This window comes from Malaclemys terrapin, chromosome 5, assembly GCF_027887155.1.
Source record: "Malaclemys terrapin pileata isolate rMalTer1 chromosome 5, rMalTer1.hap1, whole genome shotgun sequence".
In the NCBI taxonomy this organism is placed as follows: Eukaryota; Metazoa; Chordata; order Testudines; family Emydidae; genus Malaclemys; species Malaclemys terrapin.
In genome coordinates, this window is record NC_071509.1 from 46,100,817 (window position 1) to 46,117,520 (window position 16,704).

The 16,704-nt window shown below is 41.0% G+C and overlaps 1 protein-coding gene across 19 annotated transcripts in view; it reads left to right on the forward strand.

The window, feature by feature from the left end:
• The window catches only part of LIMCH1 (LIM and calponin homology domains 1), a 307,341-nt gene that overhangs the window by 228,917 nt on the left and 61,720 nt on the right, over window positions 1-16,704 (forward strand). For 8 of the 19 annotated variants that reach the window (XM_054029192.1, XM_054029186.1, XM_054029185.1 and 5 more), the window contains 6 exons: window positions 417-761; window positions 1,586-1,891; window positions 2,444-2,749; window positions 3,906-4,169; window positions 5,144-5,179; window positions 11,357-11,483. In XM_054029192.1, coding sequence (XP_053885167.1) covers window positions 417-761; window positions 1,586-1,891; window positions 2,444-2,749; window positions 3,906-4,169; window positions 5,144-5,179; window positions 11,357-11,483 — 1,384 coding nt within the window. Of the gene's footprint in view, window positions 1-416; window positions 762-1,585; window positions 1,892-2,440; window positions 2,750-3,905; window positions 4,170-5,143; window positions 5,180-11,356; window positions 11,484-16,704 lie in introns of all 19 variants that reach the window. The other 11 variants (XM_054029198.1, XM_054029199.1, XM_054029201.1 and 8 more) reach the window with 7 other exon arrangements.

A 16,704-nucleotide genomic window follows, 5' to 3' on the forward strand; every position in this document is an offset into this window, starting at 1 on the left:
GAGCACCTAATGCTTCACTGCAGGAAGCAGCTATTACATGGTCATCTGCATTCCCTGAGGATAACAGGGGTCTGCTAGCACTCCCCAACAGCACATGGGGACATGTCCGATTAGATTTGGGCATGGCTATGGATCCACATCTTGTTCTGAGGGTGTGTTTGTATCATATACTACACTCCTAAAAAGTAGGAGGGGCCACTAGAGAGCAAGCTTCCCACAGTTTGTCTGGAGGAATTATGCTATCTCTTGGCTTCCAGCCCATATGGACAGTTCACCACCTCCTATATGCTCTGGCTTTGGATCTAAGAGCCCTCAGTATACACTAAGCTGTTTGCTAGGCTATTTGTTATTTTTGTTCTTGGTTTTTCTTTTGTCTTGTAACTTCCTTTGATTCCTTTGTTTCTGGTTCTGACTAGCAAAGAAGACCTCAAATGTTCCAAGGATCCTGAACCATCCGCTGAAATTGCAGTGGAAGCAGCCATTCATGATGATTTTGCTAGCTGTAAAGCAAGAGTGTACAAAAAGGCTTCTAGCCCCAAGCAGAGGTTTGTGCACTTTGGGCCAGTGACTGAGATTGATCAACAGAAATGGGAGAAGCTTAGTATTGCCAGGGCCACATCCAATAGTGAAACCACAGAGGAGACTGGGAGGGAAAGTGCTGAGAGACAGATTTGCCATGAAACCTTTGCATCTGCCACTGCCTGCAGCCTCACTACCATTGGACATAATAACAAAGTCTCCAGGCCACAAAATGATTCCAGGTATTTACTGTTGTTGTCTAGGAAACAGATTGCTGAATCCAAAATGAAGCTGCTTCTTGCAGGATGCTGACTTGCATGGGGAAGGATGGCAGGATGTAGTTAGGAGCTCCTTATGCACATAGGCTCATTCAGCATTTTGGAGCTGTAATAAATTATCTGATGCCTTCACAGAATCTGAGAGAGAGAGAGAGAGAGAGAGAGAGAGGGAGAGAGATCTAGGGTCATGCAGAGCAACATTGTGCAAACTTATTCTGAGTCACACTTGAATTTTTGATCGGTATCAAATCACTAGTTCCACTAGGAATCTTATTAGCTATGCCTGCTTCTTTTTTGCATTCCAAGGCTTTTGCTTCATATGCTACTTACGTATTTGAAGTTGTAGTGCAGCTTTCACTCCAGGTTCTGGCAATACTGATTTTTTTCCCCTTGAAGATTATTTGTATTTTTCCCTTGAAGACCTCTGTAATCTTCTGAAGTATGCTTATTAAAACTGAGCTGTACTGGTTATGTGACTCTGTTTCTGGCATTTAACTAGGAAAGACAGTGCTAAGAAGTTACACACTTTGACCAGAATTTACATTTAATTGGCTTCAGTTTCTCTAATCATTCAGCCTGTCATCATAGCAAGAAACTGCTAGTGGACACCACTAGCAAATTACTCAGTCAACTAAATTAATTTATTCTGAAATGTTAGTAAAATTAGATATAAAAATGAAATGGATCTCTCTTCTTACCACTTTCATATGTTTCACTTCACCATGGACTAATTTTTCATTATCCATCTCCTCTTTTTCCCCCTGCTCTCAATAATCTTGTATTACTAGTGAGGTAGCACGGTCAGATACAGATGAATATTGCCAAGGAATCCAGTTGGCTGCCTGTGTTGTCTCTCAGAACCAAACTCCATGCAGATTTAGTGAATGGCATGAAAGCAGGGAGGAAGAGCTTGATGGGAGTTCACCAAACAGTGAGAGAGATGATATGATGGCTAGAAGGATGGGAACCTTTCAGAGGCAGACTAGCCCGGTTTGTATGCCATATTCTCCCATGTCAGTTGCCCATCATCCTCTGCAGCAACAGAAAGGAGTAATTCATAAGAGAGACTTGAAGACTCCACAGAAAGCAGAAAGGTCAGAGAATGGAAGCCAAAAAAACAGAGCTTTCTGCTTGCTTTGCGTGTAACGCTAACTGGGTCAGTCTGTAATGTTGTCCCACTCCTTTTAAAAAAAAAAAAAAAAAAAAAGAGAGAGAGAAGCTACGATGCATTTTACTCATTTCATATCCAATTGTGGCATGTATTCAGCTCATGAAATTACTTACAAGAATGCACCCTGTGAACATGAAACAGCTTGTTTTCTTCATTACACGTAATGACTTGGATTGCTAATTGCAGTTTAGCATGCATGTGGTTATTCATCTTTTTGGAGGGTTTTTTTTGGGCAATCCATAGTTCTTTGTCCAGATTTTATTAAGGCTTCTAAATGAGTAATTGCTTACCTGTAAATATGGGCTGCATAAAAAAAAAATCTAATTCCTCATTTGCTTGAAAGAGTAGCATATATCATGCTGTTCTCCATAATTGCTTCTTGTTCACAGTTCCTGTGCTGCTGCTGCTAAAAATGTTAGTTTTCCATCTTTTTCAATGGTCTTCTGAGTAATGGTACCCAAAATTGCCTCAGCAGCAGTTTGCCCTTGAATTGCACAATGGAACAACATCATGGAACAGTTTCATCTGTCTCCATGGGCTGTAATGTGACAAGGGAGGAGAGCCATGAGAAACTGAAAGATCATGACCAGCCTAAGGGTGGGGCAAAACACCAAGTGAGAATTCCAGATCCAAGAGATGACATGATGGCAAGAAGAACTGGAGCTTTTCTAAAGCAGCCTGGACCAAGTGTTAAACAGTTCCTTCCAGTTCCTTTTTCAAAGCAGCAGAGTAGCCAGGAGAGAACTAAGAAACTTGTAAAGCCTGAAAAGAAAGTGAAGAGGTAAAGTTATTTTGTTCCAATAGTTTCTTTCCTCACTATAATTGCATCTTAGAGGCGAGTCTCGTGTTTCACTGAAACATCTTAGTTATGTTATAACCTTCTGTTTCCAAAATATATCCACAGTTACACTAGATAGGGTTATTTATAGAAACCTTCATGTTTCAGGGCATAAACAACCCCTAACTGAGGAGGTTAAGCAGAAACTGCCCCCCATGGGTAGATTGTTCTTCCATATTTATCCACTTCAGGATTCTTACATCTTCCTATAAAACACTTGGAACTGACTACTGTTGGAGACAGGATACTGGACTAGATGGATCACTGGTCTGATCCAGTCTGGTAATTACTATATCCTGGGAATACACTAATTATATCTAGGTAAATTATAATTAATTATTATTAAACATGTTTTCCATCAAGAGAACCAGGAAAGTCCATACTGAGGATACTGATTTGAGGAGGATAGGTGATGTTCAATAAATTAGGTGGCTGCGCAGGGCTGGCTTTGTATCAGCTACCAAGCAGAAGATGTCAACTCTGGGTCTAGATCCCTTCTAATCAGGCTGTGGCGCCTGTAGGCACATTGCTCCCAATGGATAGGGCTGTATGGGAGGAGTGGAGGGTTAGCCTTTGAGTGACCTGTTGACAATCAAGCATAACTCCAAACTGAGTTTTGAAGAGATCTTGCTGTTCAGCTTCTGGATGGTGGTTGAAATGCAAAGTTTGTGGTTGAAAAGGAAAAGATACACAAGATTAAAAAAATGATGGCTGCATCATTGTCCAGATTCTATCCTGAGAGCCCATTTCCCTAGTCCTATATCTAGCTACGATGGGAAAGGCTTGTCCCCCTGGGTGGAGACAGAGTAATTTGAGGTTGAAAAAACCTGGTGCTGGTGTAGCTTAGTTAAAATAAACTGTGGTACTTCAGGTTTGCATCTTTGGATGAAACAAAGAGGGCTGAAGTTCCTTCTAGGTTGGTGGAGCAGAATTACAAGCTCTTACCTTACTATCAAAATTCCACTGTGCATGCCCCTAATACATTTAGCTTGTGAAATTCTATCTATTACTTACTGGTTCATCTGACTTTATAGCATATATGTGTATATAATCAACCATTTATCATAATTATAAAATAAATTTTAAATTGCTTTCTTAGCATCACCATCACTGGCTCATTCATCCCTGAAAAATGTCCACAAATCTGTGCTAACAGTCCTCAGAGACTGGCAGTGCAGTCTCAACACAGAGAAGAAAAAGAACAAGAAAGACAACATCTCCCTGATACAGGACAAGATGTGGCTTCCACTGTTCACATGAGTAGTCATAGTCTTGATCAAATTCACTCAGATCAAACTTCACAGCTTCAGGAAGTTCCTGAGAGAAACAAAGTGTTGTCATCCAGAGACGAACACCTGCAAACGTGAGCTCCTTACTAAGTGAATCTCAGCTTATATTGTGCAGCCCTCTGTATCCTGTTAAGAGTGTGTGCACACTACAGAATTTAGTTTTGCACTTGCCTGGCTTATTTTAGGCTGGACTGCAAACACTGTGTGTCAGTAATGTACTCTTTTTAAAACAAATAAAATAATTGCAAGTGGGGCGTTGATTTCTTTTCTATAGTTAATGGAAGAAAATATTTGACTAATGAAAGTATAAAATGCAAAAAAGGCTTGTGGAAAAGATTTGGAAGAAGTTCTGTCTGGAGCTTCCAGAAAAAGCAAGATACTGAAATGTGTGGCATCTTTAGATTTGTATAGTTTGCTTTTTCTTGAACAGAAATTGAAGCTAGTAAGGATGCTGATTGGTGTTCTGGATGTTCTTCCATGATTCAAAACAAATACACGTCATATGCATGAGTCGAATAGCAAACTATGCACTTTTGTGAATAACATTGGCATATGTTGTGTTCAAATTCAAAGGATGACTTTTTTTCTCTTGCGAAAAAGCGTTGAATAGTGTGGCTCACTTACTGTGCATGATACTTGTTTTACCTGTTTTCAATATTGATGATTCTGAACATTGTATTAGGGAATGTTTCAATAGAGTTTTTATGTCAAGACTAATTGCATGTATCTCTATCTAATACAACAGTTAATCTAATACCACCATAGTCTCCATCAGGAGCTACTTTCTACAAACAATTTCACATTGTATTTCACCACAGTTTTTATATTTTGGAAAAAATGGCTTTGTTTCTACATAGTTTCCTTCGTGTGACTGGGTAAGTCTCATTTGTTGTTTGTATAACCTCTGAGTGGCATGTTTCTTTTTCAGCCCACTTGATTGATGAAGAGGTTTGGGGTGCAAATGAAAATTTGCCCAGCTGTGTGGCTTTGATTGCAATTGATACTTCATGTTTTTACCAACCATCTAATTTTATATTTGGTCTTGTAGATTCGGCCCCAGAACTGCTGTGTCTGATGACGCAGAGTAAGTTGTCTTATGCTCACAGGGTTGCTTTAAACAACTTAAGCTGCATGCTTTCCATACTTACTACTAATTTAAAATGCAGTTGATAAATTATTATTATGCTGTGTTCTGACACATAAATGTTTCAGAATAGCACTTGAAGGTGGAATGTAATATGTGTTCATATTGCAGAAAAGAACTAAAAAAACCAGCATGACACTAATATGCAGCTGCTGCTTTAAAAAACTTGGTGTGATCTTTTCTTACTTGTGGGTTTGCATCACCTCTAATCCATTACTAGTAAGGGAAGTTAGACCTAGATCTGGGAAACGTCTTGGAAAGTTTTGATTCTGGAGTGGTAAATTGAGGAGTGACTATGTATCTAGATGGGTTGAAAAATAAAGTCAAAAGTAGTGTAAATGAAGTCCTTTGGTAATCTCCAAATATTAATTAGGAAAGTAAATCTTAAATTGCTAATTAGTCATGCCTTGCTAAAACCATCTCTTAAATCCCTTCGAGGTTGGGCCTATTATAACCTATACAACTTCACTGGATTTCCTAGTCCCTCACTTTGAGATTTTTCTTAATTTAAGGATAGAGCTGTGATGTAAGGATTTGGTGCTTAGAAGAAAACTCAAGCACATTTTAATCTCAAACAAAAAAACTTCATTTAAAAATAAGTTTATTAGGTGAAAAGTGTAGTTACTTATCACCTCACTTACGAAACTCAAACATTTAAAAGCAAAGAAATGAGTTGTTAGGGACATCTTACGCTGTCCACTTAATAACTAAACTACATTCTTGTCATGTCAACAAAATTCACACAGCCACCTGAATTCCGACTCAAATTAAATGCTGTTCTTTCATGTGTATAAATATCAACACTACATAGGGTTTTTTTTTAAAACAAGCAAATTACATGTAGCATGCTATTATTATGCTAGAGAAAGACATATGTGTTAAGACAAATGTCAGAATTTCAAGTTGTGTATTTTTTTAAATGATCTGTAACTCAGAAATACTGTGAATTTCCTTCTGACTTTGCAGAAAATTTCTCTTTCCATCTCAGAATAAATGTGTCAATTTTTAAGCCACATCAGTTTTTAAAATCAGTTATTGGAGTTGCTAAAAGGGGCTTTACAATGGAAAGTGGTTCTACCTAGCCAAGTAGTTTTCTGCCACTCCATAATGTTTTTGTCTGTGAACACCCACATATGTGCATATATTCATATAAATAAACATATGAGAGAGACTACATGAAGGTGTTCTATGAAGGCTTTATTGGCATGGGTTTGAGATGGTCACATTACTTGAGAATAGCAGTGTTATAAATGAATTATGCTGTTCATTCCAAACTCATGCAGATAAAAATCCTTTATACTTCACTATCGTCGATTCCAGATATGCCACTTTTTACAGGATAACTATTTTACCAACGTTTTCGGAGATTTTTTGAAAATTTGATTGCATCCTTCCACCTGAAAGCTAAATGTCTTGGCCAGCTGGAATCCAACAGTGCAGGGCTCAGAAGGAGAAAAAAAAAAAAACCCCAAAAAACAAATACATCTGAAACACTTCTTAAAATGTATGTTTCTGTACATAAATATGCCACAGCTTTTAAGTCCCATTACCTTGAGACCTGTCAGAGAAGCAAGTACTGGGTGTCCAGGTGGGAAACTGGAAACTCTCCTTCCAGTGGCATAAAAACTCCTTTTTTCTAGACCTAGTGGGTTGATAGGTGTCAGACCTTAATCTTGTCATTGGCCCAAGACTGAATATTCCCTGTCCTGGTCCTCAGGACAATGTGGTTTGATGGAAAGAAGGAGGCATTTATCTTGATCACCCCAATAGCCCTACCCAGGTTAGTAGGAAGGACAATACAGCTCTAGGCAGTTGATATCCTCTCTGGGTATGTCTACATTACAATTAAAAACCCACAGCTGGCCTGTGCCAGCTGACTCAAGCTTGTGAGGCTTGGGCTGTGGGGCTGTTTTAATTACAGAGTAGACTCCGGGCTCAGACTGACTCCCAAGCTCTGGGACCCTATAACCTTGCAGGGTCCTAGAGCCTGGTCTCCAGCCCATGCCCAGAAGTCTGCAATGAACTGCAGTGAACCAGCTCCTCAGCCTGAGCCCCAGTCAGCTGGCACAGGCCAGCCGTGGTGTCTAATTGCAGTGTAGACATACTCTCTGTGAAGACCCTGTGTTGCGTTTCTTGAGAAACCTCCACTTGTTAGTAGAGGCCCTAGTAGTGCAGCTCTATTAGGAACTGCCAAGGATACTAGAACTGCTGTGGAGGAGCAGGGCCGTCTTTGGATGCCCCAGTCTTCTGTAGACTTGCTGGGTTCTGGGCTGGACAGCTCCTTCTTTGGGGACAGAGGTCAGCATCATCCTCACTGGAATGGTTTGGGGAAAATGCAGTGTGGGGATATTCCTAGATTTTCACTCTTCTACCAAAGGAGTTGCTCTGAGCTGTTGGCAGAGAAAAACAAGCCTGCTTTCATTCTCTTTCACTTCTTCCTCCCCAGATTCTTGCCATGCACTGGGATTCTCTTCCCTAGGTGCTCTTCCTTCTCTCTCCCACTCACCAGACTTATTCTGCCTATAACCTCATCCACAGTGGAGAAGCGAGGCCTGTTTCAGGGCAGAAGGAGGAAGTGTGAATATCTGTGCTGCTTCCTCCCCCTGCAGGCTTTGCTGGCTACAGCAACCCAAGAGTTGGCTGACACCAACTGAACAGGTGGAGGGAGACATAAAGAATGTTTTGGTCCTGTATTAAGTGGTGAAGAGCAGTAATGACAGGGCATCGTGTTTTAGGGGAAGGTGAAGAGCCATTTCATTTTAAGTGCCCAGGCATTAGAGCTGTCAGATTTTGGCTATAGGGTGGAAGTTGGTAAGGGTATGTCTATACTTAAAATGCTACAGCAACGCAGCTGCAACACTAATGCTTCAGTGTAGACACAACTTACACTGACAGGAGAGGCTGTTCCATTGGCATAGGTAATCCACCTCCCCAAGAGGCGGAAGCTAAGTTGAAGAAAGAATTCTTCTATCAAACTAGCACTGTCTATGCCAGTGGTTAGGTCAGGATAGCTATGCCCTTTCAGGGGTGTGGATTTTTCACACCCCTGAGGGAGGTAGCCATTCCATTGTAAATTCCTAGTATAGACCAGGCCTAAGACATTTCTCGTCCCTGCCTTTCCCCTCTGCCAGGTTTGCACCAATGCTGCTGACCAGCCCCATCTCCCCTGAAAAGAAGGCTGACAGTTCTTGGTAGCATGACAGTTTAGTGTTGATTTTAGGTTTATACTTCACCATGAACCTGACAGGCCCATGTGAGCTGAGATGTGCTTGTTTACTTCAATTTTACTCTCTGGCGGGCAGCACACTTTATTTAAAAAAAAAAAAAAGTGAGTCTTGACATGTCTATAAAACTATAATGCAACCACATAATGAGTATCCTGTCTACACATTTCTAACAGATAATCATTTTCTTTCTTATAAAATGTTATTCACCATATTCTCATTTAAATGGTGTACTATGAAGTCATTGGGGTTTGTCTTACCAGAGATTTATGATGATCCTGAATTAGCTATTTCAGCCCTTTATTTGTGTTTATGGTATTTGGGCTTCTTTGAAGCAGATGAAAAAAAATGTGGTACCATTCTCAAGAACAACTCTAAATTAGGAGAATAACATAAGAGGCTTGAAAATAAGTGACGTCAATGCTAGGACACAGCCCACCAGAAAATATCTGTAGTCTAGGCAAGCTCTTCGCAGTGATATGTCCAGGTCTGTGGGAGAACACCAGATTCAATAGAAAGGTCAGTCTGCTGTCACTGAATCCCAAACTTCCAAAAAGAACTTGGGCTACTAGCTACAGAACTTCCTTACAGGTGGAGAACTCATGACAGTATGTATTTGACTTTGCATGATCCAATGCTCCCTCTTCTTTTCCCCCTGTTCTCTTTCCAGCACACAGTTGCCTGGCAGCCAGGAGTTAAGCTAGCTCCATCGAATAGACGATTGAATGGGAGATGCCACCCATCTCTTGAATGGGGTGTTTGATTATTTTTATTAAATTATAAATGAGGAGAAGAATGCTTTGGGGAACTTCTTCCCTAATGCCATTTTCAGTTGATGAGAGAAAAATGTTTTATCTTTGAACAGTAGTTCATGGTCCAGGTTTCTTTTCCTTGCTTTCAAGATAATTCTTCTCAGGAAGAGAAGACTATTTATGCCAATCCAGGGCCTGTTCCACTACAGCAAGGGGGATAAATAGCTTTCCTTAAATATATTATGTGTGGTGCTATTAGTCAGAGCAGAGCACAGTACCTTAAAATGCAGCTCCTCCATACTTCTCCCTCTGAGAACCTGACTAATGCTGGGAGGGAAAGCTAGCTTCTCCATTATGCCTCCCTGTGTAGAAGTATTTGCCCAATTGCCATATGTTACAGGACTTAATTCCCAAGTACCGTGTGACAGAGAAGCTGGCAGAATTAGATACTGTTGGCAAGGGGGCAATTGGAATGAATAATCAGGCATTCGGGGGACTCTTTTTACTCCTCTGAATGAGAATTATTCTTTGCGTCTGCAGGACTTCGGAGGCTTATGAAACTCCTTTGGACCACTTGCCAGAGATTGCTAATTTCTGTTATCTAAGGCCTTATTTGTAAGAGTTCACAAACTTCTTAAATTGTAGTAAATCATCAGAGGTGACAATATTTCCGTGTTAAAATTTTAAAAATCCTCCATGCTCCAAATTAAATTTTTGAAATGTCCCTTAGTGCATGGCATTTCTTTAGTTAGTTAAATAAAACAAACAAACCGTATAGCCTTTTAGACTTTAGTATTTAACAGTGCCCCGTTCTGGAGTAACACAACCCTTAAATTACACTCAATGAGGAATCACTAGGGTTTCTGCTCAGCTCTCTGTGCTTTTTTCAAAATCGTTAGTAAGCTTAATAATAACTTATGCTCGCTGTACATAACTAAGGGTTATAGGGTGTGTTCTGTGTCTATGGGTAACTTCCATTAGTGTGGATAGGAATTATGGGTGTGCCCTCTCCATGCATTAATGGAAGACTATAAAAACATTTATTTATTTTTCCTTGGAAAAAGATTAATTTGCATCTTGTTTCTTCAGATATAGATTTGAACTAAACCTACACATACACAACAGTCTTCATTACTGAATTTGTAGACTGTTTTTAAAATTGTATACATAGATAACTATGTGCACTGTTGCTTGCAATTTTAACCATTTTATCTTCATTCTGCTTCTGCTGCTGATTGGCTCATTCTAGCTATAGATGGGTTTTTTGAACAATGCTGTGGAATTACCTCATGGAACTGCATGGCTTATTGTTTTAATGGCACAAATGAGGTAGTGTTTTGCAAGTACCAGGCACTGCAAAAAATAATATACTTAGTATCTTCATGTGAATGTCTTTAAACAAAATTAATATACTGTAATATGTGATGTACTGTAATATGTAACTATGACCTTTTAACTCTCCAAAGATAAGAACAGAAATATAAAGAAATAGTTGTGGACTAGATCATGACTGTTGTACAGTGTTTGTACCTTTCCTTTCTTAGAACAGATGTATTAATAGCTCACTGCTGATAATATTGTGGTTCTTCATGAAAAGTAAACTATAACATGCCCATTCATACTTCATGCATTTTCCAGGGCAGACTCTCACAGCTTACTTACCATTGGCATTTAACCTGCAATGCTGCGTATAATACTGTACCTCTCAAACCTCTCTTGTTTTGTTATAAAATAAAATCCAGTCTCTGCTAGAGAGAGAGAAATTGGAGGTATCTTCTCAAAAGTGATTCAGGAAGAGAGCTTCAGAAAGTTCGGCATTTTAAAGTGGTTCTGAATAGAGTATTTTTAAGACATTCTCAAATTTTTAATCCTATTAATGGAGGACAAGTGATAATGGAAAAAAAAAGGTGCTATCTAATATTAAAAACAAGGGATAATTGAGAAGGGTGGTGCTAATGTGCCTGCAGTTGTACATGGAACTCATGTGGAAACCGATAAGTCCTTTTGATATATACTCTGATGTTTGGACGCTTCCAAAGAGACATGTATTTGATTTTGTTCTAGCACCTTCACATGAGCTAGGTTTAAAACATTTAATCAGTGTAAACTAATGATCTGCTTATTGTCCATCCTTTGTTTAGGAGTGTGAGTATGTTTGACATGAGGTGTGAAGATGAAGCTGTGATGCAGCCTCACAGCAAGGCTCGCCATGAAAAACTACAGCATATTCACAACCAACTGAAAGAGGATGAGGATAGATGGCAAGATGTGAGTACAGCATAATGTCGCCTCCAACAACAGCACTTGTCACTCCAGTAATGTATAAAATGAATCTGCTAAATCCAGATTCACTGTGTAAATCTCTTCAACAAAACAATCTGGAGTGAGGTTTTCAGGATTAGGATTGCCGCTAAACATAAGTGCCTGCAGTTCATCTGGCATTGGATGACATGAGGCTCTGTCAAGTTTTTCTGTTTGAAAAAGCTGCTCTTGCTTCCTGGAAAGCTTTGGAAAATGCTGTGGCTGGGAACAGTTCTGCTTATGCTCTTATCTGTTTTTCTTAAGTAAAAATTCTTGCTCAAATCCATAAATAACAAAAAGCAAAACTAAACAATACAGAAGGACCCCAGAATGGGCACAGTGCTAATAAATCTGAATAAATGAAGTGTTATGCTTATAACATGCAGACAAGATAATGGTGGATGATTAAAATTTTTCAGTCCAATCCCAGGCAACAAAATTACCCCCAAAGTTTGATTCACTTAAAAGTAAAATGCAACTCCCCCTCCGCCCCCCATAAATGCCCTCAAAACACCCCCTGTGCACTCCCTCGTGTATTGGTGCTGATTTCAACAAATCACTGTAAACTCAGACATTCAAGAAAGCATTGAAACAGGGTATAAGTAAATCAGCACCAAAGGGTTTAATACATATTCACTTTAGGAGCACTGGTTCTAAATGATTAATTTTGAATATCCTGTTCTTAAGATTTTTTTTCATTGTAAAGCAATTGATACAGTCCCTTCCTTATATATATATATAAACACTATTTGTAAACATTTGAGAGGCTGCTTTTAGTAAAAGTTTAATAAATACTAAAAATAGTTGGTTTATAAAACTAAGAACTGATTAGTGCAATAGATGCAGCATGGCAATAGCCTACTGATATTGGGGTGGGGGTGTAAGTCCATATCAACTGGGGTTACCCAATAAAGATTTAATCCTTCTGACTTGTATTTTTTCATTTGAGAAGTCTTGGGACTCTGCCTGCTGAAATACAAAGCACCCTGAGCTACTGTATATGAATTTTCTGGACCGTCTCTTGATACTGCATACTACAGCTTTAATATTTGTTAAGAACTACTATAAATTCCCTTATTCAGTGTCCTTGGCATCCTAAGAACAGGGTCAGGACATTGTTTGTATTCATGGTGCATTATTGTTCTTGATGAATCCACTTGCTAGTATATGCCCATGGAGTAAGTTTGCTAGAGATTGGCAGTTTCATAGATTTCAGTTGCTTTCTTTCTAGCTCTGCTGATTTAAAATAAGAAAGCTTAAAACAAATTATATCCATTTTTTTTCTCTGTTGCGAAAAGAGGAGGGGAGGCAGTTATGTTGTGAAATTTGCTAAAGGAAAAACTAATTTCTAAACAGACAGTACTGGGAGTACATAAATAAGTAAAGGTTTTACTGCTTCAATAGGAATAATTAGTAACAGGAAAACAAGAGAGTACCACGTTTGAAGAAAGGGATTGTGGACTGAAATATATGTGGATCGTGTGAAGAACTGCTTTAATGAGCGTTCCCTTGAGTATAACATCAGTATCTTGCTGATTGAAGCTAAATTAAAAGTAACAGTGTGTATTCTTGTTTTTAATAAAGTAAATTATGCTTATAGGACCTTCTGATAGTTTACTGATAAATTCAATTAAGATATTTTTTCTTTGAGGGCTTACTCATGTCCATTCCATTGTTGGTGTGTGTGGTGCCGGAAGTTTTTCCCTCGCGGTATCTGTAGGGGACTGTTTCTGGCGCCCTCTGGAGTGGTGCACATATGTGCCAGTATAAGGGGTGCTGCTGGCCTCCTCTGTCCCTCGGTTCCTTCTTACTGCCAGTGACAGTGTGGGAATGTCTCCTTGCTTTGCAAGCTTTCCTGTCTCTGTTTCTAGTAGTGAACTTGTTGTATATAGAATAATTCCCTTAGTGTAAAGTTAGAAATAGTTAGTCCCGTACGGGACTCAGCCTAGGAGCGGGACATGTACGTTGTTCGACATGCAAGATTCAGGCTGCCTCCTCTCCATGTGTGGCTTGCGTCAGTTACTCCCCAGCCAGACATTACATAGACGAGGTCATCACAGTCCCTCTGCGGGTACTTACCTCTCTGCAGTGGTGGTCTGACCCAATTCTGGTGTTGGAAGATGTGCCGTTCGCGAGCCCATGACCCACGGTCTCCTTGATTTCAGATATGTCCGACCTCGGTTGGGGAGCACATCTTGGTATGCTGCGGACTCAAGGGTGATGGCTTCGAAAGAAGATTGCATATAAACATCAGGGAGCTCAGAGCCATCTGCATTGCTTGCAGTGTCTTCCTTTCCCAACTATCCGGCCGGGTGGTGCAAGTGTTGACGGACAACATGGCTCCCATGTTCTACGTCAACAGGTAGGGGGGAACTTGATCGTCGGCTCTGCGCCAGGAGGTCCTCCATCTGTGGGACTTCTGCATCCAGCATGCAATCCACCTGGAACTCTTGCACCTCCCCGGCATCTGGAACATGCTGGTGCATTGCCTCAGGAGGTCGTCTTTCTTGCACCATGAGTGGTCCCTTCACTCGGAGGTTGTCAGAATGCTCTTCCAGAAGTGGGGAGCTCCCCGAGTGGATCTATTTGCCACCAGACAGGATAGAAAGTATCATCAGTTTTGTTCTCTGCAAGGCCTCGGCAGAGGCTTACTATCCAACGCCTTTCTCCTGTCTTGGTCAGGGGACCTGATGTACGCCTTCCTGCCAATTCTGCTCATCATCAAAGTCCTCTCAAAAATCAACAGGGACAAGGCACAGGTCATTATGATTGCTCCAGCATGGCCTCACCAGCATTGATTTGGCATGCTCGTGGATCTGACTGTTGCAGCCCGATGGCCACTTCCCAGTCACCCAGACTCCTACTCTCACAGGATCACGGTCGACTCCTGCACTAGAACTTCGCCTCTCTCCACCTCACAGCTTGGATGCTGCGTGGCTGAATCCAGAGGAACAAGCCTGCTTTAGTCAGGCACAGCAAGTTCTCTTGGAGAACAGAGAGCCGTCCACCGGAGCAACTTACCTGGCAAAGTGGAAGCGTTTCTCCTGCTGGTTGTCGGAGGGGAATATCTCCCCAACCCAGTTGGCTCTGCAGTCCACCCTAGATTACCCGCTTCACTTAAAACACCAAGGTCTCACCTTCTCTTCGATCAAGGTGCACCTAGCTGCCATATTGCCCTTCCATCCTCACATCCATAGTAGATTGGTGTTCTCGCATGAGATGTCAATCAGATTCCTGAAAGGCCTTGAAAGACTCTTTCGACCGGTCCGGGACCCGGTTCCCCAATGGAACCTCAACCTGGTCGTCTTCAGGCTCACGGGTCCGCCCTTTTAACCTATGGCTTCTTGTTCCCTTTCCCACTTGTCGTGGAAGGTTGCATTCCTTGTAGCTATTACCCCGGTGAGATGTGTCTCCGAAATGAAAGCCCTCACTTCGAATCCCCGTACACGGGGTCCAGTTGCGGCCCCATCTGGCCTTCCTGACAAAGGTGGTGTCGCACTTCCATGTCAACCGGGATATCTTCCTCCTGGCGTTCTGTCCAAAGCCTTAAATGACCAATGAGGAGAGGCAGCTGGACACTCAGATGTCAGGCGTGCCCTGGCATTCTACCTGGAACGCACCAAGCAGATCGACCCAGCTCTTTATCGCAATAGCTGACAGGATGAAGGCCTTCTGGTGTCCTCTCAGAGGATTTCAAATTGGATCACCACCTGCATCCCTACTTGTTACGAGTTGGTGAGTTACCGATGGTGAAGGCTCACTCGACTAGGGCTAAGGCATCTTCGGCTGCCTTCCTGATACACATCCCTATCCAGGACAGCTGCAGGGCTGCGACCTGGTCTTCAGTACACATGTTCACTACACATTATGCCATTACCCAGCAAGTGAGAGATGATGCTGGATTTGGCAGAGCTGTGTTGCAATCAACACATCCATGAACTCCTACCTGCCTCCGGTGGCACTGCTTGGGAGTCACCTACAATGGAATGGACACGAGAAAGCACTCGAAGAAGAAAAGACGGTTACCTTTCATAACTGGTGTTCTTTGAGATGTGTTCATGTCGATTCCGTGACCTACCCTCCTTCCCCTCTGCATGCCACTCCAGAGGGTGCCAGAGCCGGTCCCCTATGGATACCACTGAGGGAAAAACTTCCGGCACTGGCGAGCACACACACCACAATGGAATGGACATGAGCAAAGCAACACATCTCAAAGAACGATAGCTACGAAAGGTAACCATCTTTTCTGGGCTAGAGTGCCATTTAGAAAACTATAGTTCATGAAATAATGTTTGAAACAAGTATCTGCATAGTAATGCTGATTTTCTTTTAAACTATAACTTGCTAAAGATACTTGAAATATGTTCTGTACACTAATTTTGTAATGGTGTTAAACTAGTTGTCAAAGTGACCAATATGTCCTTCCTATTGTTTATATATGAATATCAAGCTGTTTTCTTAAAATAAAATTTGGCTGTGTAATATTTAACCGCAAAATAGTTTTATAGCTTTGTAACATTGCCTTACTGATTTTACAGTGTTGATAACATTCTAGTATCTAATGTAGGGACAGATCTTCTTCCATAGTCCTCTGTGGCCACAAAAGGCTCTGAATTCATGAACCAAAGAGGATGCAAGGACCTTATGACATGGGTTGTGTTTTGAGGTTTTCGTCACCCCAGTGCATGGCTACTTTGTTCACAAAGGGATGGAACAGTTAGTGAATCTTCAGAGTTGTGGATATACTAACCAACTTATAGGTGGAGAAGTTGCAAAGCAACAAGGGAGGTTACTACCCTGAGGCTGCAACAGGGGGTAGAAGAACAGGCCTGCTGACCTCCTGTGATGCAGGAGGAGGATTTCATTCTCTTGAATCACTGTGATTTCCACCCTCCAACACTCGCTCTATACCAAATCTGTTTATTCTTCATGCTGTAGCGACCAGGGTTTTCCCCATAGTCATTAGGATGAAGAGCTAAAGATGAATATGCTGATCTTTGGATAACTGGACTTCTCAATGTTTTCAGTTAATACAGGACTGCAGCACCAGAAAGTCATAACAGGCCCATCACAAATTAAGATTAGTGACATGACCAATAGGGAAAAAATGAACTGGCAAAGATGCGGAAACTATAGTGAAACCCACTGACAGAAATAGTCAACCATTTTTTTTTATTTTTAAAAAATT